This window comes from Scyliorhinus torazame, chromosome 29 (genome assembly GCF_047496885.1).
Source record: "Scyliorhinus torazame isolate Kashiwa2021f chromosome 29, sScyTor2.1, whole genome shotgun sequence".
Lineage (NCBI taxonomy): Eukaryota > Metazoa > Chordata > Chondrichthyes > Carcharhiniformes > Scyliorhinidae > Scyliorhinus > Scyliorhinus torazame.
Window position 1 is genome coordinate 19,594,769 of NC_092735.1, and position 24,796 is coordinate 19,619,564.

The window sequence follows — 24,796 nt, forward strand, 5'->3', positions numbered from 1 at the left end:
CAACTTACTTCCTGTTCTGTATCCTCCATTGACCTTGCCGGCAGGGTTTTGTGAAGGATGGTGTGTCTAGCTCATAACCATCAAACCACAGAGTGATACCATAGTCCAGGGATGGTACCTGTGTGTGAGATCGGAAACATTGCAGACAAGGTAAATCGGAGCACTTCAGGTTTAAATATAGAGTGTATGCTCCAACTATTCAAAGGCTTAGTTAGGCCACACCTGGGAAACTGCTGTCATGACGATCGAGAAAACCCCAAATAACATACGGACATACTGAACTCTTAAATAAGACCTGTAGTTTTAAAAATGGACATACGAGCCAAAGGTGGCTAAGGATGTAAATTCCACCACTGCTTGAATTCTGGTGGGTGATAGGAAGATGGAGGCAATGAAACCGGACTCTGTCTCCAGACAAGGATTCCTGAAAAGTGCAAAAGCCATACAGAAAATAACTGCCATCTCCTGTGGAGATAATGGGAGCTGCTAATCATCTCAGCAGGAATAATATCTTGTGAGAAATGTCCCAGATGTGTTTGTGGATTTCTGCCTTCTAGGAATGTACAAAGACTGGTATAAAAGCCAGCTGACAACCTTGGTCATGGCCGAATAGTTCTGGGTTCACCAGTGTGCCGTAGAGGAGGAAGGACACATCAGACCCCTGCAAAGTTTTTGCAGGTAACCCTCGCTCTGATTTCTGAAGCAAGCCAAGTCAGCAAAGGCACAGCTGAAAAGGAAACAGGGCAGTTCCTCGGCTAAACTGCAGAACGCCGGAATCTCAAAACTGACTATTTACCTGCAGAAGTTGGCACGACTGGAATCATAAATCATAACAGCAACAGCATTTCACCATCCACTCATCACGGACAAGCCCAAGATTGTCCTTCGAGCCCACTCCGCCATTCATTAGGATAATGGCTGAACTGTTTGGAACCTCAATCCCACATTCCCGCATTGGGGTCAGACCCTAAACTACAGAGTATAAGAAAGTAGACCCATCTCATGGCTATCAGATTGAGTATTAACATTTGGCCCAATAAGTCTATTCTGTTTTGGTATAACCCCACTTTCTCATCTTATCATTCAACCCTTCTTTACAAAAGGTGCCCTTTGATATCACAGTGGACCTTTTGACTAAAGTACTCCTTATGTCTGTTGACTCTTGTCTGTGCCAGAATTACCTTTGATCCTATCCTTTTTTAAAAGGCGTGTCCTGGTTTATGAAACCTTTGAACTATCCATTCGGACCAGCTAATGTCCATCTCCTTCTTCATTCTGAAAACTTCAATTACGCTCCCAGTCCTGGTTAACGAGACAATTGCGGTGGGGAAGTTGATCTGCTCAATCTTGAGAGGAGGCCTCCGAGAGATGATCTTCTCGGGTTGGGTAAGATTGAGAATGGCACGGAAAATTTGGAACATAACTTTTTTGTTTGAGTATCCCCCCGGATAGAGCAGGAAAGGGAGTCATTAAAAAAACAAGTCGGATGCAGTAAAGGATGGACTTGAGGCTATTCGATGGCAACCGAGATGGGTCAAAAGATAATCCTCATTAATAGTAATAATAATAATCTTTATTGTCACAAGTAGGCTTACATTAACGCTGCAATGAGGTTACTGTGAAAATCCCCTAGTCGCCACACTCAGGCACCTGTTTGGGTACACAGAGGGAGAATTCAGAATGTCCAATTCACCCAACAGCACGTCTTTCAGGACTTGTGGGAGGAAACCGGAGCACCCGGAGGAAACCCACGCAGACACGAGGAGAACGTACAGACTCCGCCCAGACAGTGACCCAAGCCGGGAATCGAACCTGGGACCCTGGCGCTGCGAAGCAACAGTGCTAACCACTGTGCTGCCCACAAATGACCTTGAGAATTCGGTCATTTTTCGAGTCTTGTTTCATCCAGCAACCACACATCCACGCCCCAAATCAACTCTCCTTCCTCACATAAGTTGGCCTTTGCTACACTCTCTGAAGCGTAATAGATCCTTGCAATAACATGTTACCAATGCTTCAAGTATCATTCCAGATGGGATCTAACCAATGTTTCAGATAGCAATAACATCACCTGTTTTGATTTCTAGCCTAACTCTTTTGTTGCAATGCTTCCACTGGGTGGAACGTTTAAATAAATAATCCAAAATCCCTTTCCAGTTTAATACATAATGTAATTGTAGATTTCTAAAATAAGCTGATCTCCTACTGGGACATTGTGGCGGTAACAGCGCTTTGGGAATCCCTGAGATCATGAAAGGTGTCACAAATAAAAGTCAAAATCTATGTGTAGAAAATTATTACTTATAAAAGATATATTTTTATTCAAAAAATTCTATTTTATACATAACACCAAAACAACACATCTCACCCAGGTGAGGTGAGAGTGACTGCCCTTGACATCAAGTCAGCCCTTGAGTGAGTGTGGCTTCAAGGAGCCCTAGCTACACTGGAGTCAATGGGAATCGGGGAAAACTCTCCGCTGGTTGGAGTCATACCTGACACAAAGGATGGTTGTGGTGGTTGGAAGTCAACTCAGCTCCAGGACATCACTGCAGGAGTTCCTCAGGCTGGTGTCCTAGGCCCAACCGTCTTCAGCTGCTTCACTAATGACCTCCCTTCCATCATAAGGTCAGAAGTGGGGATGTTTGCGGATGACTGCACAATGTTCAGCACCATTTGTGACTCCTCAAATACTGAAGCAGTCCATGTCCAAATGCAGCAAGACCTGGACAATATTCAGGCTTGGGCTGACAAGTGGCAAGTTACATTCACGCCACACAAGTGCCAGACAATGACCATCTCCAACAAGAGAGGATCTAACCATCGCCCCTTGATATTCAATAGCTGAATCCCCCACAATCAACATCCTGGGGCTTATCATTGATCAGAAACTGAACTGGACGAGCCATATTAATACTGTGGCTTCCAGGGTAGGTCAAAGGCTAGGAATCCTACAGCAAATAACCCACCTCCTGACCCCTCAAAGCCTGTACACCATCCACAAGGCACAAGTCAGGAGTGTAATGAAATACTCTCCACTTGCCTGGACGAGTGCAGCTCCAACAACACTCAAGAAGCTCAACACCATCCAGGACAAAGCAGCCCACTTAATTGCTCCCCCTTCCACAAACATTCAAACCCTCCACCACCGATGAACAGTGGCAGCCGTGTGTACCATCTACAAGATGCACTGCAGTAACTCACCAAAGTTCCTTAGGCTGCACCTTCCAAACCTACAACCACTACCATCTAGAAGGCAAGAGCAGCAGATACCTGGCAACCCCATCACCTGGAGGTTCCCCTCCAAGTCACTCACCACCCCGACTTGGAAATATATCGGCCGTTCCTACACTGTCGCTGGGGCAAAATCCTCCCTAACAGCATAGTGTGTGTACCTACACCTCAAGAACTGCAGTAGTTCAAGAAGGCAACTAGGGATGGTCAATAAATGCTGGCCTAACCAGCGACGCCCACATCCCACAAATGAATTTTTAAAAAAACAAACAACACCCGAACCACAACCCTCCGCACAACTGAAAAAACAAATCCCCCTAGACCCCCTCACCCCTGCTCCCCTCCCACCCGGGCATCAGGAACTAACGGTGACCAGCTCCCCTCACGTTGTACTTGACTTTGTCCAGGTATAGGGAACTCCATCAGATCTCTCATCCACACTGAGGCACCGGGTGGAGAAGGTGACCTTCATCGGCACGCGCCTCCGAGTAACCAGCGAGGCGAAGGCCTGGACATCTGCCCCCGCTCCCCTCTGCAGCTCCGGCAAGTCTGGCACCCCAAACAGGCTCACCAAGGGACAGGGCTCCTGTTCAATTTTCAGAATCGCCAAAATGGTGCCAAATAAGGAGACCGGGACCGCCCGAGCTTAGAAAACACAACCAGAACATGCGCACAGGGCTGGCCGGACCCTTCCACAGCGCCGCACTTGTACCCCACACCCGCAAAAAGCCGACTCATCCTGGACCTAGTCAGATCAGCCCTATACACAACTTTAAGCTGTATTAAGCCAAGCCTTGCACACGAGGACGTGTAGATCACCCTCCGCAGAGCCTCACTCCACACCCCATCCTTCAACACCGGCCCAAACCTCTCCTCTCACTTAGCCTTAAACCCCCCCCGCGTGTACAGAATTATTTTTCTCTACATTTCTAATCTTAGTGCCTTCTACGCAATCAGAAAGATAGAAAAACCTGCAGTTTTTTAGCCCTTTCATAACCTAAAGTTTCCCGAAAGCCCTTTGAAGCCAATGAAACATCTTTGAAGCGCGATGCTAATTGAGGGATAAATGTTGTCCAGGTCACTGGGGAGAAATAAAGCCATGAGGCTTTGCATGTCCGACAGAGGGCAGACAATTAAGGCCTTGGTTTAATGTCTTATCAGGAAGAAGGTACCTTTGACAGAGCAGCTCTCCCTCAGTACTGCGCTGGGGTCCTCAGCCTTGATTCTGCGCTCGTGTTTCTGGAGTAGCACTTGAACCCAGTAGAATTCAAAGGCGAGAGTGCTACTCACTGACCAAGGCTGATCCATGCTCTTATCTGTAATGGTCTTGTCGGATGGCCTGATTTCTATTACAAGAACACTTGTAGCTAAAGCTATAAACATTAATGTTAACTGTGGGTAAATTATATACAAAACAACAGATGAATAACAGTATGATCATACAGAAGCAACCTCTCTCTCCAGCTCCCTCCAGCCAGTCTGCTGTCACCTGACTAACATTCACTTATATACTAGTGAGACTCCTAGTGGTCAGTCAGTGAATTACAACACAACCATGATATCACTACATCAGCATCAAACTTGTCTAGAATATTCATAGAATTTACAGTGCAGAAGGAGGCCATTCGGCCCATCAAGTCTGCGCCGGCTCTTGGACAGAGCACCCTACCCAAGCCCACACCCCCAACCTATCCCCATAACCCAGTAACCCCACCCAACCCAACACTAAGGGCAATTTTGGACACTAAGGGCAATTTAGCGTGCCCAATCAACCTAACCTGCACATCTTTGGACTGTGGGAGGAAACCGGAGCACCCGGAGGAAACCCACGCAGACACGGGGAGGATGTGCAGACTCCGCACAGACATTGACCCAAGCAGGAATCGAACCTGGGACCCTGGAGCTGTGAAGCAATTGCGCTATCCACAATGCTACCGTGCTGATATCATGCAAACCAAAATTAGCAGTTCCTGCCACATTCTGTACTCACAGTAAAATGCCAGGTGCACTCTGCGTTGGGTGGGTAGTAGCTGGGAAAGAATGGAGTGCTCGCATTTCCTTGGATTTCCAATCCTTCCATCAGTGTGATATTAGCAGAACAATCTGGAATGAACGTAACAAGAATTTAAATTGCACATCGCTTTTTCTAATTGGATAAGGACTAAACGTTTAGGGCACCTCTAGATTCAACTATTACAATGCTCCTCTGCCTGACCTTCCAACTTACTCCACAAACTTCCCATGTCCAAAACTCTTCTACCTGTATCCTAACACACAAAGTCCTGTTCACTCCTCATTCTTGATGCACATTGGCTTCCAGTCCAGCAATGCTTTGACTCTAACATCTTCAGCCCGGTCTTCAAGTCCCTTCATGCCCTCAGCCCTCTCGATAATCTTCTCCAGCCCAGCAATCCTTTGAAATACCTGAGCTACCCCAATCTTGGCTTCTTATAGTCTCGTGGTAATATTTCTCCTCAGTGTCTTGGACCACACTCATTCCTCTCTTAGCATCGCTGGAACAGATGCTCTAGGTGTGTTATATGTGGGAGCTTTACAATAACGAACATCGCATCTCCAGGAGTAGGGAACGCGGAGAATGAAGACGAAAGACAGGAGGAACGGCAGAAGCGGCGGTGAGCGCGAGACAGCGGCGAGATCCGTCCAGGAGAAGCAAGCGACAACACCAACACCAAACCCATTCGAGTATTGCCCACTGTAATTGTCTCTCCGGCACCCGAATGTATATTTACCTCCCCGGTCTTCACCCCCCCACCCCCACCACTCCCGCAAACAGTCACCTACTTATGTGTTGTGAATAATCTTGCCAGTTGTATAGAGTTGCTGTTGCTGAGCTGGTGCACAATACCCTACCAGTTATCCTATTTTATTTTTTATTGTATTTTAATTTTTTTTAAACTATTTTCTTTTCTCTGGTATGTTTGGGTGTGCCCTTCTCTTCTATATATGTGTATATATATATATATGTTTCTTATCCTGTGTACATAACGGTAAATATACTTTGTTCAAAAACCCAATAAAAAACATTTATAAAAAAAAATATGTGGGAGCTTTGTGGGATATATAAATGCAAATTATTGTTGACTCTTCACTTCATTCCCTTTCCAATTCTCTTCCGGCATCTTGTGCCACAATAAGGCAGAATTTCATCACTTTCCATAGCTCATAATTTCTGGAACAGGTCGCTAGTCCATCTCCTGGGACTTATTGCTTGAGGGGCGCCACTCCACATCAAATGCGTTTGACGCACTCTCACCCCAAAATGGCAGCTATGAGGCAAACTGGAAGAGTGATGGCCGCCATGTTGAGAATATAAGAAATAGGAGCAGGAGTATTGGCCCATTGAGCCCGCTCCGCCATTCAATACAATCATGGCTGATTTCGGGCTTTAACTCCATTTTCCCGCCTGTTCCCCCCATCCCTTAATTTGCCGAGAGACCAAAAATCTGTCTATCTTAACCATACACAAATTCAATGATGGAAACGTCCATTATCCTCTGGGGTAGAGAAATCCAAAGCTACACAACACTCCGAGTGAAGAGATTTCTCCTCATAATCATCCTAAATGACCGGCCGCCCTTACCCCGAGACTGCCCCCCCCACACAGTGTTTAGGTTCCGCGGTCCATTGAAACAATGGGTCGCAACCTCTGACCCCCCAACAACGGGTTTTCCAGTGGCGTATGCAGCTTCCCATTGGCTGTCAGTGGGATTTTCCGGTCCTGTCGATGGCTGTGGTGTTTTGCGTGGCTCGCCCGTCCTGCTGACGGGTAAACCCACTGCGGTGGGTGAGGGGGGGTGGGGTGGGGGGGGGGGGTTTACCCCTGGTGGGACTGGAAAATCTCACCCAATCTTTCGGTGTCTGCCCTATCAAGCCCCTTCAGAATGTTGGAAGGTTTCAATGAGATCGCCTCTCATTCTTCCAAACTATCATTAATATAAGCCCAATTTACTCAGCTTCTCGACGCAGGACAACCCCCTCATCCCAGGGACCAATGTAGTGAACCTTTGCTGTACTCCAATGCAAATATATCCTTCCTTGAATGTAGGGACAAATCTGCACCCACTATTCTAGATGTGGTGTCACCAAAACCCTGCACAACTCCACCAAGACTTCCTGATTCGAGTAACCATTCCCCTCGTAATAAAGGCCAACATGTCGCTTTCCTTCCTATTTGCTTGCTGCACATGCATGCTAATTTTCCGGATTCCTTACATAAAGAACACCCAAGTCTCTCTCAACATCAATATTTACCTTTTAAAGGTATTTAGCTTTTTTATTTTTATGGCCAAAGTGAATACCTTCATACTTCCCTAAATTATACACCATCCACCATCTTGTTGCCCACTCACCTAACTGTCTCTATCTTTTGCAGTTCCCTTGTGTCCTCCCCACAGCTTACCTTTCCATCAAGTTTGGTATGATCATTTTATTGGGTAACTTTACACAAGAAGAATCCTTTACAAAGGCCTGAACCAGCATTTTTTGCATATTCGAGGCCTGTTTCAGTTATCATCCCATCGATTAATTAATCCTGAGGCAAGCGAGTGCCATTGAACTCTAGCTGCCCTCAAGGAACTGCCTCTCCCTTTCCACCTTGCAAATTCCCCCCTTCCCGTAACCCTCCTCCCTCCAGCAGGGTGGAAGGATCAGAATGTGAATGCTTGGCTGGGTGTCAATTGGACGCACACAGACTTTCTTACCGGGCATTGGCACGGCCTGTGCAGATAGCCTGAATGGATCGTAGTAACTGTACTGGCCCTGCTTCCAAATGACTGCCATCAGGTTGGCCGATGAGAATAATTCCACCACTGGTTCTTGCCAGCTGCATTTGTAGATCCTGAACCGAGAGAGAGAGAATAGAGATAAGGCTGGGCAGACGGAAAACCATTAGGGCAGGAAAAGACATGGCATGACTGTTCTGCTCAGTCATATGACTTACATAAGGGGCTGGATTCTCCGCCCCGCCGCGCCACATTTCTGTGCCGGAGAATTCGGCAACCGGCGGGGGCGGGATTTACGCCAGCCCCCGGCGATTCTCCGACCCGGCGGGGGGTCGGAGAATCCCGCCCAATGTTTCCCCTTGTGGCGGAACCTACTACTAGGGGACACAATTTTAGAATAAAAGCTGAGGAGGAATTTACTTTCTGAGGGTGGTCGTTAGTGTTTGCAATCCTCTCCGCCAGTGAGCAGGAGAGGCTAGGTAAATGGAGAGATTCATGGCTGAGTGCAACAGCCATTTTTGGAGCAAAGGATTATGGGGGATGTGCAGGAAAATGGAGTTAAGAACATCCATTATCTTATAGACTGCAGAGCAAGCTTGAGGGACCTATTCCCCCTATTTATTATGTTCTTGTAAGTCCTCTCTGCGCACCCTCTAGTGCCTCTATATCCCTTTTATAATGTGGTGACCAGAGCTGCATACATCACTGCTGTTGACTGTGGACCGCATGGTGGCACTGTGATCAGCACTCCTGCCTCGCAGTACCAGGGACCCGGGTTCAATTCCGGCCTTGGGTGACTGTGTGCGGAGTCTGCGCGCTCTCCCCGCGTGGGTTTCCTCCGGGTGCTCCGGTTTCCCCCCACAGTCCAAAGATGTGCAGGTTAGGTTGATTGGGCACGCTAAATTGCCCCTTAGTGTCTACGGATGTGCATGCTGGGTGGGATTACGGGGATGGGGTGGGGGAGTGGGCCTAGGTAGAGTGCTCTTTCAGAGGGTCAGTACAGACTCAATGGGCCAAATGGCGTCCTTCTGCGCTGGAGGGATTCTACGATACCTTTGTGGTCTCACCAAGGTTTGATCCAGGCGCAGCATAAGTTTACTAATTCAATAAGATCCAAACCAATCTCTTAACTCCAGCAACGTGCCTTGGTTCCGTAACCCTTAATAACTTTAGCTCACAATAAACAATTTTAGATTTGAAAATTCATTTGACCTCTCCAGCCTTTGAGGAGGAGAATATTCCAGATTGTCACTGTCTTTGCTGTGAAGAAGTTCTTCCCTGACTTCAATTTTAATTCTAATTTTACAGATCGCCCCTTAATCTTCTCTAAGTCTAGGCTTGTGCAATCCTTGTCCTCATAACTGAATCCTTTTATCCCTGGTATATCAGAAGGGAGTAATCAGATGGTTTGTTTTCGCTCCCATGACAACAGGAAGGTGAATGTGTGAACAAAGCTGGACGACTCACGAAGTTAACAGTGTGTTGAAAGCGGTTGCAATGTCGTTATAGATTACAATCCGGTCACGACAGCCAACGAGCAACCATTCCACCCGCAGTTTGATTAACAGGCCGCTGGGGCCCTGGAGGTGCCAGAAGCAACTCTTGGAGTCCGAATCCGGTCCATTCAGTATGATGCTTCGGTCAGACTGGACATAGTGATAACTGTGGCAGTCTACAGGAAAGAAAGCAGAAAGGAACCGTGAGTCCTGGAGAGCATACTAATCCAATGATGTCCCAGTGGGTGTAGGAAACTGAGGGAATAGCTGTTTTTTTTAATGCTCGTGACGTAGCATAAGTTGCTTCCTTGATGTGCACTCTGACAAAGGAAAGTTCAGACTTGGAGATAGCTTTAACACGCTTTAACACGTTTATTAAACTATCAACATTTCTCCTACTTGGATTCGACGCTACTGTTAATCCTGCTATATCTACTCAGACTGACTAACCAGTCTGCTACAATCCAGGTGGTGGGAGTGATGTGTTTCAATCAACCCTGTGTACTCACTGAAAAGAGACTGTGCATGTGCGATGTGTCCTTTTATATGGGTTGGTGTAATGCCCTCCTGTGGTAGTGTCACCTCTGTGTGTATCGTGACTGCCCATTGGTCGTGTCCTATCTTACTGACCTATTGGTTGACAGTCTGTGTGTCATGTCTCTGGTGTTCCCTCTAGTGTCTAGCTAGCTGTAGTGTACATTAACCCTTTGTGTACATTAGTGTACATTAACCCTTTGTGTACTTACAGTGATGTATATCACCACATCCCACCTTTTTCGTGTTACATATTTTCTGAACCGTGTTAAAGAAAATTGAACAAACTAGGTAGATGAGTGATACTCCGTGCAAGTTATGATAACAGTGATCATTAAATAATAAGTCCAAAGCATATGCATGAGTCCAAAGTTCATTAATTATTATGGTCAAGTGGCTTTCTTGTTTGGTTGGTGAGTTGGTGATGTTGATGGTGGCGTTGCATTGTAAACGCCATCAGTGTCCCTGTGCTGAAGGAACCAAGAAATGGTCAGATCACTTCGTTGTCGGATTTGGACTCTTTTCTTTCGATGCTTGTGGTGGTAATTCTTGATTGCATCTGTCCTGAAAGCCAGGTTGCCTGTTGGTAGTGCAGCAAACGTGAATTGGTAAGATGCATCGTCCTGCCATGGCATGTCATTGTACTGAGCTGAGCAGTAACAGTGTCCCTCATTTGCAGAGTTGGAGCAGTCGTAGTTCCAGTGGCGTTGTGTTTGTCGTGCTTGTTGTCGACGTTGTTGCCTTTGGTACGCTTCTTGCTATTGTCTTTGATGTTGTTGTTGTGGTTGGTTTTGTTGCCGTGTTTGCTGCGCTCAAGGACCACACTCTGTGGATAATACGTGTCCGTCATACAGTTACTCGTGTTAGCGTGCTTTGTGGCATCTGCTATCTCCTTGAGCGTGCCGTCACTGAGTTTGCGGCGCTCCCCGTCTGGAGTCATGTCCGGCTTACTTGAATCAGCTTTGGCTTGTCGATGCTCCCCGTCTGGAGTCTGGACTGTTTCACCTGAGTAAGTTTTGGTTTGTCGATGCTCCCCGTCTGGAGCCCTTTCTGGTTCACCTGAATCAGCTTTGGTTTGAAGTAACGTGGTGTCACCGGAGTCACCAGTAGTCTCACTGTGATTGTCGAGTGCCCCTGTACATTCTAGCTGAGGTCTGTCACGTTGCACATCTGGTATGGGAAGTGGGATGCCGTCGTCACTGGTCGCACATACAGTGGGTAGAGCCTCACTTGTCTTCTGGTCGTTCACTTGAGCTGGGTAGACTGTCAGAGTCTTCTTCTTGTTCATTGGAGCGTGGTAGACTGTCATAGTCTGCTTGCTGTACACTTGAGCGTGGCAGACTTGCATTGTCTGCTGCTGGTTGCTCAGAGGAGGTTGATAGCCCCTCATGGTCTTGTTCATGCAAGGACCGTGCTTTGGAGTCTTGCATTGCTTTTATCGTGGAGGCTGTCCATGAGCTCGCGGTGGAGGCTTGTGTCACTCCCTCTGTGGAGTCTTGCAGCGTTCCTTGAGTGGAATCGTGCATTGGTCTCTCTGTGGAAACTGTCATCACTTCTTGTTCATGTAAGGACTGCGCTCTGGAGTCTTGTGTTGCTTCTATCATGGAGTCTGTCCACGAGCTCGCTGTGGAGGCTTGTGTCACTAGAGTCACTTCTTGTTCATGCAAGGACTGCGCTGTGGAGTCTTGCGTTGCTTCTATCGTGGAGTCTGTCCACGAGCTCGCAGTGGAGTCTTTCATCGCTTTCTGTGTGGAGGCTGGAACCCTTTGTGGTGCGTGGACCACTCTCTGTGTGGAGTCGGGGACCCTTTGCGGTGCGTGGACCACTCTCTGTGTGGCAGCAGGCCGCTCTCTGTGTGCTTGTACCGCTCTCTGTCTCTTGGTGTCAGGCCGCAGCATAATCCTGCACTCACGAGTCGGGATGTCATATCTGCTGGGCTGAAGATCCTCAAATCCGAAGAACTCATCGTCGGGGTCGTCAATGTACAATACGTCTAGTTGCGGTTCGGATTTGGCACTGGGGTAGCCACCTCCCAAGGTGAAATGTTCGTCTGAGTCGTTGTCGTCCAAGACCATATCATCACGTTTTGTGTCGGAGCTGGCATTGGGCTTGCGATGTCCAAAGAAGAATTCAAGTTCTGAGTCATAGTCTTCAAGGACTGTATCATCTCTTTGGGCGGTGCTAACTGCTTATTGCAGGGTTCTGCGGAGGTTACTTTCAGTGGTGGTCGAACTTCAGGCATTGTGTTGCCGTTCCAGGTGAAAGAATCAGGTTTGACGGTTTTTTTAAAATTTCCGTGTTTTGGGACATTTCCCCTTTAAATGGGCGTGGTCCGGGGGGGGCCTCTGACGTCATGACGCTTGTGACGTAGAGCGTAGGAAGCGATTGCGCATGCGCGGCTTCTCGTGCATGCGCAAATGGACCTTCCCGCACTGTGCGCTCTTCGCGCAACTGCACATGTGCAGCACCTTTTCCAAGATGGCTGCAATTCAAAACTGCTGTTCGTTGCTGCAAGCCTGCCTCGCGGTGAGTTTTGGCGCCTCTTTTACCTTTTCTTCTTGTATGTTCCTCGCAGAATTCTTGGAATTTGCCCAGGACTGCCTGGAAATCGCTCTTGTTTTGCCCCTTTGTGTATTTGAAGGTCTGGAAGATTTCAGCTGCTTCTGGGCCCACGATGGTAAGTAGAAGCTTTACTGTATCCGCCACGCCATCTAGGTCGGACACTACCAGGTAGATCTCAAATCTCTGCCTGAACCAACGCCAGTTTTCACTGAGATTGCCTTTGTACCTGAGCTGCTGTGGGACCGGAATCTCGAACATCATCTTGCCTGGCTGCTGTTGCTGGTAGTCATTGTTTGCTGAGTTTTAACTAAATGGATTGAAACAGTTCACTCCTGGAACCATGTCTTGTTATGCTCTTGACATAGCATAAGCTGCTTCCTTGATGTACACTCTGACAAAGGAAGGTTCAGACTTGGAGATAGCTTTAACATGTTTATTAAACTATCAACAATTCTCCTACTTGGATTCGACGCTACTGTTAATCCTGCTATAGCTACTCAGACTGACTAACTAGTCTGCTACAATCCAGGTGTGGGAGTGATGAGTTTCAATCAACCCTGTGTACTCACTGAGTGTCTCCACTGGAAAGAGACTGAGCATGTGTGATGTGTCCTTTTATATGAGTTGGTGTAATGCCCTCCTGTAGTAGTGTCACCTCTGTGTGTATCGTGACTGCCCATTGGTCGTGTCCTATCTTACTGACCTATTGGTTGACTGCCTGTGTGTCATGTCTCTGGTGTTCCCTCTCGTATCTAGCTAGGTGTAGTGTATGTACATCAACCCTTTGTGTACTTACAGTGATGTATATCACCACAGTAGCTAGGTCTCAGGCTTATTTTGGGCCTGATTTCTACTGCGATTTCCCAATACTAAGCAGTTAATGCCCATCTCTCTCTGGAATTTATTTGCGCGATGCGAGTCCGCATCCTTCTCAAGGGTGATTAGGGACGGGCATTAAATACTGGCCTAGCCAGCGACACGCACATTGCACGAAGAACAACAAACTAATGTTGAGTAAGCCTTGACACAACTTGTCAGCTTTTTGATGCCAGGATTGTACATTTGCACTTTAATTGGATTTCAAACGAGCAACAGAAGTCTTGATTGTCATACGGGTTCTTTGTTGCCTTTGATGCACTCCTCAAGCTTTTTCTGGGGCTTCTTTACCTGTCCTTGTGTTTGGTTGTCAATGAGAAGGGGTATGCGGTGCTGTGCTGCCTGGACTTTCTCTGGGGAACACATTGCGCCGCAGGCTGTACTTCGACAAAAGGGAAAGATGCCACAACAATAAGGAGAAAGAGGCCTCCCTCAAACAGGGGTTACTCTGCGAGACACTGCTCACGATATTTGTTCCTCTGGGAGTGAGTCAGTGGTAAAACAACAAGGCTGGTCCTTTGGCTTTGTCCACCCATAATTTCTTCATGCTCTTTGATGCCAAGATGTCTTGTGATAGTTTTCCAAAAAACAAACATTAACATGTTTCTAGATTCCTGGGCCTTTGTCCAGTTTGGGTCTATTCTATTATGTGTCATTTAAGTAGAGAATACTTACGGCTGCAGAAGTACATCCAGAGTGACAGTCATGGAACATAGAACCATACAGCACAGAACAGGCCCTTCGGCCCTCGATGTTGTGCCGAGCATTGTCCGAAACCGAGATCAAGCTATCCCACTCCCTGTCATTCTGGTGTGCTCCATGTGCCTATCCAATAACCGCTTGAAAGTTCCTAAAGTGTCCGACTCCACTATCACAGCAGGCAGTCCATTCCACACCCTAACCACTCTCTGAGTAAAGAACTTACCTTGGACATCCCTCCTATATCTCCCACCCTGAATCTTATAGTTATGCCCCCTTGTAACAGCTACATCGGCCCGAGGAAAAAGTCTCTGAATGTCCACTCTAACTATCCCACTCATTATCTTATAAACCTCTGTTAAGTCGCCTCTCATCCTCATGTAGGCCAGACTCGGGTAAGGATGGCAGATTTCCTTCTCTGAAGGACAGATGGGTTTTTACAACAATTGGCGACAGTTTCATGGTCATCATTAGACTTTTAATTCAAGATATTTACTGGATTCAGGTTTCACCACCTGAGGGAGGGTTCCCCAGAGCACTACCCCTGGATCTCGGGATTACCAGTCCAGTGACAATACCACTACGCCATTGCCTCTCCGTCTTGCGAGAGCGAGATCTGACTGCAGGTACATGTTAAGTCAGGTAATCAGATTTAAACTGTCCAGCTCTGCAAAGTAGCAACTGCTGACACAGGGAGCTCAGCAAATATCCAACCTCTTTGCTCAGATCAGAAAATCTACCCTGCCACTCAAAATATTTGCCAATCCTCTAAATCGGTAGCGATCAGACTGCTTTACCCTGTGCATGTTCTCCCAGCCACTGCTTAAAATAAACCCAATGTGAATGTGATGACTTACATAGAACGCACAGAAATAGACCTTTCAGCCCTGCAGGTTTACCTTGGGATTCTTTACCACACAAACCTCCTCTCACCCTCTTTACCTAATCCCATCAACATTACCTCCTAATCCTTTCTGGCGCATCTATCCTCTATGCATCTATTTTACATTTTTAAATGCACCATATTTTGAATGCACTTATGTTTTTCACCTCAAATACTCCTTGTGTCCTCCCCACCTCAAATATTCCTCGTTAGCTCCCCGCCTCAAATACTCCTCGTGAGCTCCATGCCTCAACTACTCCTCGTGAGCTCTGTGCCTCAACTACTCCTCGTGAGCTCCACGCCTCAAATACTCCTCGTGAGCTCCGTGCCTCAACTACTCCTCATGAGCTCCACGCCTCAACTACTCCTCGTGAGCTCCGTGCCTCAAATACTCTTCGTGAGCTCCACGCCTCAACTACTCCTCGTGAGCTCCGTGCCTCAAATACACCTCGCGAGCTCTGTGCCTCAAATACTCCTCGTGAGCTCCACGCCTCAACTACTCCTCGTGAGCTCCACGCCTCAACTACTCCTCGTGAGCTCCACGCCTCAAATACACCTCGCGAGCTCCGTGCCTCAACTACCTACTCCTCGTGAGCTCCACGCCTCAACTACTCCTCGTGAGCTCCACGCCTCAACTACTCCTCGTGAGCTCCGTGCCTCAAATACTCTTCGTGAGCTCCACGCCTCAACTACTCCTCGTGAGCTCCACGCCTCAACTACTCCTCGTGAGCTCCGTGCCTCAAATACTCCTCGTGAGCTCCGTGCCTCAAATACACCTCGCGAGCTCTGTGCCTCAAATACTCCTCGTGAGCTCCACGCCTCAACTACTCCTCGTGAGCTCCACGCCTCAACTACTCCTCGTGAGCTCCACGCCTCAAATACACCTCGCGAGCTCCACGCCTCAACTACTCCTCGTGAGCTCCGTGCCTCAAATACTCCTCGTGAGCTCCACATTTTCACCACTTGCTGTCCCTTTTTTTCAATTGGATTGTCCATGAATATCTTATATTTATGAGCCCCTCCTCCCCCACAACCAAGTGGAAATACCTTCATATCTATGCTGTCAACCCCCTTTCATAATCTTTAATACCGCCAACAGGTCACCCTTCTTTAAAGGGAAATTAATCAGTTCAATTGCACCTGGTGGGTACGCTCTCAGTAAGTTAGTCTGGGTTTAGTCAGGGCCCAGTAACAGATCAAGGAAACAGGCCCATTATGGAATCCAGCCCAATGTTTCCTCTAAGCTGCGTTGGAGCGCAGTCATGCAGCATTCTGGAAAGTACGATGCTGGGCCCAGAGAGGGAGAGCAGGGTCTCGGGTTAACATGTCACCTGATAAACAGCACCCCAAACACTGGAGCTCTCCCTTCGGTACGGCGCCGGAGTTGGGTTTTGTGGGGGTGCGACCTATACCCTCAGCCGTCTCACTCAAAGGTGAGGGTACAGCCTGCTGTGCCAAAGCTAACACAACCCCCAGGAAATAGTATCGCCACCCAGGAAGTTACTACGACAGGGGAGGCCACTCGAACCTTAGCTCAGCCTCAACCACCCCGGGGGGGGGGGAAGAGGACATAACTGTTGCAAAGAACTTTCTAGAAGTTGATTCGCTGCATTGCAGCTCAGCACCAGCTTTCAAACGGACACAAAATGGACTCTTGAAGCCATTACCTATTGCTGCTGTCAAGGTTTTCAAATCCCCCCACGATAGCTCTGAAAAGTAAAATAAAGACATAAGTAATTAAACTCGGTGATATTTAGTTACAGAGGATAATTCGTGAGAGTGATTTTGTTTCAGTTTTAAAAGAGACATCTAAATAGGAACAACTTGCACTTATGTAGCACCTTTAAGGCATTGCTAATAATGTCGCTGAAATCGCGTTTGGCGATCGGCCGGAATTGGGGGCGCGCCGTGTTTGCTCTGCCCTGGCTCCTCAAAAACGGCATATGCCATCAGGATGGCTCAGGACATCACCTAATGCCCTCCCCGATGCTCCGCCCCCGATGGGCCGAGTCCCAGACGGTGTCGCTCGCCTGTGCTCACAACATTCGGGGACCTCGCCTTGCGGGCTGCGAACTGTGTCCAGCGGTGCCACAGTCAGGGAGGAGCCCTTCTGCTCACAGGGGGGGGGGGGGGGGGGGGGGGGGCTTTAGCGGGGGCTGGGGGGGCTGGTGGGGGAGGCGAGGCTGGTTACGCTATGTCTGGAAGTGCTCTAAAACCAAAAATAAAAACTAGCAACCAATTTGAACACCGTAAGCTCGCATAACTAGAAATGCAATTATGACCAGATAATCTGTTTTTAACATCTTGATTGAGGCTTAAACATTGTCTAGAACATTGGGGATTATTCCTCCATTGTTCGTCAAAGTATTGCTATGGGATCTCTTTTCTCTTATGCGGCCGCATTTTTTAAAATATGGTTGCTGCAACTTTTTTTTCAAGTTCAGGGGGCCAAAGGGACCAATGGGACAAAGGGATCATTGGGGCCAAAGGGACCCAAAACCATTTCCTCCATTTTTGTCAGCAACAAACAAGGTAAGAGAAAATGGTGGGTCGCGAAGATCGGTCGGCGTGGGCCGCGAAGGTCGGCCGGCGTGGGCCGCAAAGATCGGCCAGCGTGGGTCCCGAAGGTCGGCCGGCGTGGGCCACAAAGGTCGGCCGGCGTGGTTCGCGAAGGTCGGCCGGCGTGGTTCGCGAAGGTCGGCCGGCGTGGGTCGCGAAGGTCGGCCGGCGTGGATCGCGAAGGTCGGCCGGCGTGGATCGCGAAGGTCGGCCGGCGTGGGTCGCGAAGGTCGGCCGGCGTGGGTCGCGAAGGTCGGCCGGCATGGGTCGCGAAGGTCAGCCGGCGTGCGTCGCGAAGGTCGGCAGGCGTGGGTCGCGAAGGTTGGCCAGCGTGGGTCGCGAAGGTCGGCCGGCGTGGGTCGCGAACGTCGGCCGGCGTGGGTCGCGAAGGTCGGCCGGCGTAGGTCGCGAAGGTCGGCCGGCGTGGGTCGCGAAGGTCAGCCGGGTTGGGTCCCGAAGGTTGGCCGGTTGATAAAAATGGGTCCCCAGAAGAAAAGTTTGAAAAACACTGACCTATATGATTGCTAGCGGTGTGCGCAGCTGCATGCTTGCGTTGCAGGCTGCGGCATTGGTGCTCTGTGCCCGTCCCCCCCCGACCCCACAGCCCACCTCCCAGCCACCCCTCCCGCTACTGCCCCCCCGGCCAGCGGCACAACTGTCAGCAAACTATGGCGGTTGGATACTTTCCGTACGCCCCTCTCTCTCCCACAGCAGCCACGATGCCCGTTTCATGATTTTTAACCGCGCGTCGGGAGCTCGGCCCATCGGAGGCGGAGAATCGAGTAGGCTCCGGAGAATACCGGGTCGGGCCCCGCTAATGACATGCAAACGGTGTTTACTGTACATACGTTCCGCACCGCATTGACGCCTCTGTCTAGGTGACAGAGAATTGCGATTCGGCCTCAAATCGACCGCGGTTTTGCCGTCGGAAACGATTCTCCTCCCAATTGCATTTCGCGAGACTGCCGTCCGCCAAGGCAGAATCCCGCCCCATATTTTGAGACAATAATGTGGAACTACTGACTTGTTATGGAGGTCGAGGCCGGCTGGATCTGGAAGTCAGACGATTCAGTCTGAAAATGTTTGTTGAGAGTTGACTTCACTAAATCCGTGGTCAGGTTTTTCATTTGCTTTTCCGTTACTCGAAAATCCATCCAGAAATATGGCACCAGGCTGCCTTCCCTGTTGGAACAGAAGCTCATTTAAGAGAGACTTGACTTCCGGGCAACATTTAATAGTAAATATCTAGTCCTGTGGATTCCCTGCTCTGGGTGTAATGCCACTGGGACACGGACTTTTAAGGAAGAAAAAGATTGTATTGATTTAATACCAACAAGAACTTGGTATTCCGCTGTGCCATTCAGCTGTCTTTTCCCTGTAACCCTGTGTGGTAATACCAGGTATTGCAGTACCTGAGAGGTGGATGACCATTGGCTAGACCTAGGAGTCTACCATTGGCTAACGTACATAGCTCCGCCCTGAGAGACGGGGTATAAGAACCAATGCCGTCCCAGCAGCCTTCACTTTCTGCATCGAAGCTGCTGGGTACAGTTCTAGCTGATTAAAGCCTATTAGTTATGACTCGCCTTGTCTCGAGAGTAATTGATTGTGCATCACCCTGCACATTGTTTCTATTCAAATAATCATCCAACGCCCTCTTGAACTCCTCGATTGAACCTGTCTCCCTCAAACTTCCAGGCCGCACATTCCAGATTCCAACCACTCGCTGTGCGTGGAAAGGGTTTTTTCTCACATTACATTTGCTTCTTTTGGAAATCCCTTTAAATCCGCGTCCTCTCGTTCTCGAGCCCCCTGCGAGCGGGAACAGTTTCTTCCCCCATCCAGCCCCTTCATGATTTTGAACATCTCTATCAAATCTCCTCTCAGCCTCCTTCTCTCCGAGGGGAACAGCCCCAACCTCTCCAATCCATCCTCGCAACTGAAGTTCCTCATCCCTGGAACCATTCTTCAACTGAAGATCTCCTCCCTCATTCTTGTAAACCTCTTCCGCGCTCTCTCTCCAATGCGTTCACATCCTTCCTATAGTGCGGCGCCCAGAACTGTGCGCAATACTCCAGCTGAAGTCTAACTAGTGTCTCGTATATTTAACGGTTGGAAGATTTAAAAAATGTAAGAAACAAACATTTTCTTACCCAAAAGTGAAGACCTTCGATTCATTGTACTCCGAACTAATGTCTGAAGAGGTGAAAGCTTCTTTGACCTAAAAGAGAAACATTTCCGCCCAACTTAGCCAATTTCATGTTGCAAGCCATCCCGATGTCAGCACTGACAGACCGGTCCCCAGTCACTCTCGACTAGCTGACATGTGCTGGATAGATTGATAGCCAAGAGATTAATATTGAGGCCAATGAGCTCCTAATAAATAATGGGGCGATTGGCAGGCCTTCGAGGGCCCAGGCGTCAATGTATGTGGGCAGGAGGAGTGTTACACTGTCCTAAGATCCCAAGAAATTACACAGACGATGTGTGTGAGGTCTTATTTTAATATCATTAACTGACTGCTACTCCTGGGAGACCAACTAGCCTAAACTCTGATGTATCAGATCAACGGCCATTTTCCTTTTTTTTAAACTTAGAGTACCCAATTCTTTTCTTTTTCCCTATTGAAGGGCGATTAGATGTGGCCTATTCACCTACCCTGCAGACATTCGTGGGTTGTGGGGGTGAAACCCACGTAGAATGTGCGTACTCCACACGGATAGTGACCCGGGGCCGGGATCGAACCCGGGTCCGGGATCGAACCCGGGTCCCCGGCGCCGTGAGGCAGCAGTGCTAACCACTGTGCCACCGTGCTGCCCTATTTTCCTGATACGGAACTCTTTACATGTTCTATCGATCTCATAATCTACCCCACCCCAATTCCATTCAGCCAACTTTGGCAGAAACAACAAAGTGACATTTCCCTCCAAGGTTTAAAGCAGGTGGGTTTCGTCCAACACTTAGAAAATAACCAAAGCAACACATTTTTTAATAATCTCACCTGTGCTCCGATATCCTTCATCCCAGATTCAAACACCTCAGATGCTTTGTCGCCGTAATCGCTGTTAAAATCTTTGTTCAATATGTGCAGGTTACCTACGAAACTCATCGGAACTTTAGGTGTGTCGATTTTAGGCTTTTCAACTGAGAGGAAGATTAAAGAGAAAGCTTTTGTTAGGATTCCATCGGGCGTGGCCAGATGTCCTAGTTAATCAACATGTCCCACCATGTTGATGACTTCAATGTTTTGCCAAGTGTGATGTCACACTCGGTCAAGTGCTGCCTCGATGTCACCTCACCTCAGGAGGTCAGCTCTTTTGTCCAAAATTCTATTGACGCCTGGAGCCCAGTGACTCTGGTGAAAACCAGACTGAGAACTGGTGAGCAGGTTATTGCTAAGTGCCAGCTGATCGTGTTCGCGATGACACCTTCCATCACTTTGCTGATGGTCGTGAGGAGACTGATGTGGTAGGGCAGTTATTGGCCAGTTCGAATTTTGTGGACAGGACATACTTAGTCAATTGTCCACATTGCCAGGGAGATAGACTCATAGAATCCCTACAGTGCAGAAGGAGGCCATTCGGCCCATTGAGTCTGTACCGACCCTCCGAAAGAGCACCCTATCCAGGACCAAGCCCCCACCCTATCTCCGTAACCCCACCTAACCTTTTGGACACTGAAGGGCAATTTAGTATGACCAATCCATCTAACCTGCACATCTTTGGACTGTGGGAAAAATAATCTTTTATTATTGTGACAAGTAGGCTTAACAGTGCAATGAAGTTACTGTGCAAATCCCCTAGTCGCCACACTCCGACGCCTGTTCGGGTACACATTCAGAATGTCCAATTCACCTAACAGCACGTCTTTCGAGACTTGTGGGGAGGAAACCGGAGCACCCGGAGGAAACCCGCGCAGGCACGGAGAGAACATGCAGACTTCGCACAGATGGTGACCCAAGCCGGGAATCGAACCCGGGACACTGGCGCTGTGAGGAAACAGTGCTAACCACTGTGCAATCATGCCAGTGTTGCAGCTTGGAACAGCTTGGCTAGCGACAGGCCAGCTCTCGAGCCTTGCCACAGGCCAATGTCCCCACATGCGTTCTCTTGCGATATAAATTCTCAACGGTCTTAGGGTGGAATTTTCTCAAAAATAGGTTGCGGGTGGAGAAAACGGCGAGAATGCCGGCAGTCACAGAAACGGTTTTCTCTGCCATATTATTTGGTTCACAGAGAAAAAAATATGAAGGGGCTGGTACCATGATCACCAGCTACTTAATGTTTTAATAGTAATGGGAAACTCCGCCAGCAACAATCGCATTTTGGGACTCCGGCGGGATTTCCCGCTCATGCCGCAGATCTCGATCCCGAAAACGGAAGCACAAAATCCCCCCTTTAAAATGATACCATATTTGAGGGGAAATTTGATGGAGGACTTTAACAATTTGAGGGGGGGGGGGGTTGATGGAGTAGATGGGGGGGGGGAAATGTTTCTAGTCGCAGGAGCACTTGGAACTGGAGGACAGTGATTGGACACTGAGGGGAAATTTAGCGTGACCAATCCACCTAACCTGCACATCTTTGGACTGTGGGAGGAAACCGGAGCACCCGGAGGAATCTATAATCGTTTATTATTGTGACAAGTAGGCTTACATTAACAGTGCAATGAAGTCACTGTGAAAAGGCCCTAGTCGCCACACTCCGGTGCCCGTTCGGGTACACAGAGGGAGAATTCGGAATGTCCAATTCACCTGACAGCACGTCTTTCGAGACTTGTGGGAGGAAACCGGAGCACCCGGAGGAAACCCACGCAGACACGGGGAGAACGTGCAGACTCCGCACAGACGGTGACCCAAGCCGGGAATCGAACCTGGGACCCTGGCACTTATTTCTTTTTATCCTTCTCCAATATTTTCTAACTAATGTAAGGAGCAATGTATAATTTTTAAGTTGAATATATATTTGTGTGTTAAGTATGGTAAAAAGGGTTTCAGTTTTGTGTAGGTTTGGTATGGCCCTTGGTGCCTGGAAGTCTGGGTGGAGCAATGGCTGAAAGGTCATTCTTTTGGGTTTGTTTATTGCCATGTGAGTGTCCCTTTAAGAAAGGATTTGTTTTACCACATGGCTCGTCGCACGGCTTCAGTGATGTCATTTATGGGTGGAGCTGGGCTGTGGCTGTCAGGTGAGAGGGGGCTTAGTTCTTTTGGTTTCAGTTTCAGTTGGTTCTTTTGGACTGCAGGAGAAGAAGCAGTGTTGGAAAGCGCCGTGTTAAGCTGCAGGAAGTTTTCCCTGTTTTATTTTAAAGCTGTTCCAGGGAACTGAAAGCACATTGGGTGTGGCAAACTGCCTTGGTAACCTTAAAGCTAGAGTTGTTTTCCTGAGGGACTTTTGGAAACTGGACCAGAATCTCAGGGAAAGGACCAGTCCCATTCATGTGAGAATACAGTGTGCTGGGCCACGCCCTTGAAAAGGGGTTTTGGTTTAATTGGATTTTGTTATTGAATTGGAACAGTTCATTAAGAGTTATATTCATGGAGTACTGTAGCTGTTGTACTTTTTTCATGTTTGTAATTGATAACAAATTGTTGCTAAGTGCTTTATATATGTTGACTACATTCTCATAATAAACTTTGTTTTGATAATAGTGCCCAGGAAGTCTGATGAATCACACATGAAGTGAAGTCTCTTGTACCCATCCTAGCCAAATTCACCATAAAAGTTATAGGTCAGGTGAGCTTCATAATACATTTAGGAGTTTCTAAGCCCTGGCCCATAAGATTATACATATCTAAAAATATACATTTCAATGAGGTTTTACAACCCCTGAAGTTAAAGAGATGAGTTAAAGGGGGGATAGAAATTTAGTGATTTTGGGAAAGAAAAACACAAAGGAGAAGAAACTGGGCAGTTGTCCAGTGACGGTGACAAAGACACAGAGAAAGACAGGGAAGAGTTCAGTGTGTATCAGCGAGTGAAGACAGGGGGCGGGATTCTCCGAAATGGAGGCAGAGTGTTCGCGCCATCGTGAACGCCGTCGAGGTTCACGACGGCGCGAAACGGCCCCTATCCCGACCAATTCAGGGTACGATAATGGGCTAGGAGCGGCGCCGCGTCATTCACGCGCGCCAGGCCTTGCCGCCGCTTAAAGGCGGCGCCGCATACATGATGCGGCCGGCACCACATAACTGGCATGCGTGGTTGCCGTCCTCTCTGAGTCCGCTCCGCAAGAAGATGTCTGACGGATCTTGCGGGGCTGCGGAAGAAAGGAAGTCCTCCTTCAGAGAGGCCAGCTCGATGATCGGTGGGCACTGATCGCGGGCCAGACCCCATTTGAGGCCCCCCCCCCGGTGCAAGATCCCCCCCCCCCCCAGCGTTCCTGCGCTGTTCCCGCCGGCAGCGACCAGGTGTGGACGGCGCCGGGGGGAACCCGCCGTTTTGGGCAGGTCGCTCGGCCCATCCGGCACTGAGAATCGCGGGGGTACCGGTGAATCGCCATTTTAGCTGTCTCAGGCGATTCACTGGACCGCGCCGCGCAAAACGCGATTGTGCCGATCTGGCCGCTTCCGTGAATCGCGGGAGGGCGTTGGACCGGCGTGGCTGGAAAATTTGGCGACACAGGCGATTCTCCAAACCAGCGTGGGAGCGGAGAATCACGCCCAGGGACTTTCAGCTCTCTGACATAAATAATACTACATGGCTACTGGGAGAATGAGTTTAGGGTACTCATGTTAGCTCTGTAGTTGAAGCAATGGCGCGATTAATGTGTAGTTTTGTGTGCCTTTGGGAGAGAGACGAGTTGGGTGAGTAGCATCAAATATCCACCAGCAGAATATAATTTGCACATGTTCCAGTCCCAAGCAAGGAGCATATGTGTCAAGCTAGTGGTAACACTTCACTGCTTTATGCATCGGCAAAGGAATTGCTGGGTAAAGGAAATTTGGGAAATTCAATCATCCTCTTGTGTTTCTTTTGAGATCTTTCCAACCTTTTGTCCTGTATATTATAATTTATTATGCTTGTTTAATAAATATTTTATTATTTATGCTAAAAGTTCATCAGCAGACTCCTGTGAATTTGTTCAGTAACTTTCCTCCACGGTTCCTAAAAACAATATAGGATCTATCAAGCCAATTTTCATTCTAAGATCTGACTTGTCCAGTGGTAACATCAAGTGAAATCATAGTACTATTAACTAAAATGGAGAATACT

The 24,796-nt window shown here is 48.4% G+C and overlaps 1 protein-coding gene across 1 annotated transcript in view; it reads right to left on the reverse strand.

The window, feature by feature from the left end:
* Positions 1–24,796, reverse strand: part of tmprss6 (transmembrane serine protease 6) — a 72,889-nt gene that overhangs the window by 25,441 nt on the left and 22,652 nt on the right. Inside the window, exons 3-10 of the mRNA XM_072492157.1 lie at positions 20,587–20,729; positions 19,739–19,806; positions 18,610–18,767; positions 16,694–16,735; positions 9,444–9,648; positions 7,956–8,092; positions 5,225–5,337; positions 9–118 (exon numbers count right to left, since the gene is read on the reverse strand). Coding sequence (XP_072348258.1) covers positions 9–118; positions 5,225–5,337; positions 7,956–8,092; positions 9,444–9,648; positions 16,694–16,735; positions 18,610–18,767; positions 19,739–19,806; positions 20,587–20,729 — 976 coding nt within the window. The remainder of the gene's footprint in view (positions 1–8; positions 119–5,224; positions 5,338–7,955; positions 8,093–9,443; positions 9,649–16,693; positions 16,736–18,609; positions 18,768–19,738; positions 19,807–20,586; positions 20,730–24,796) is intronic.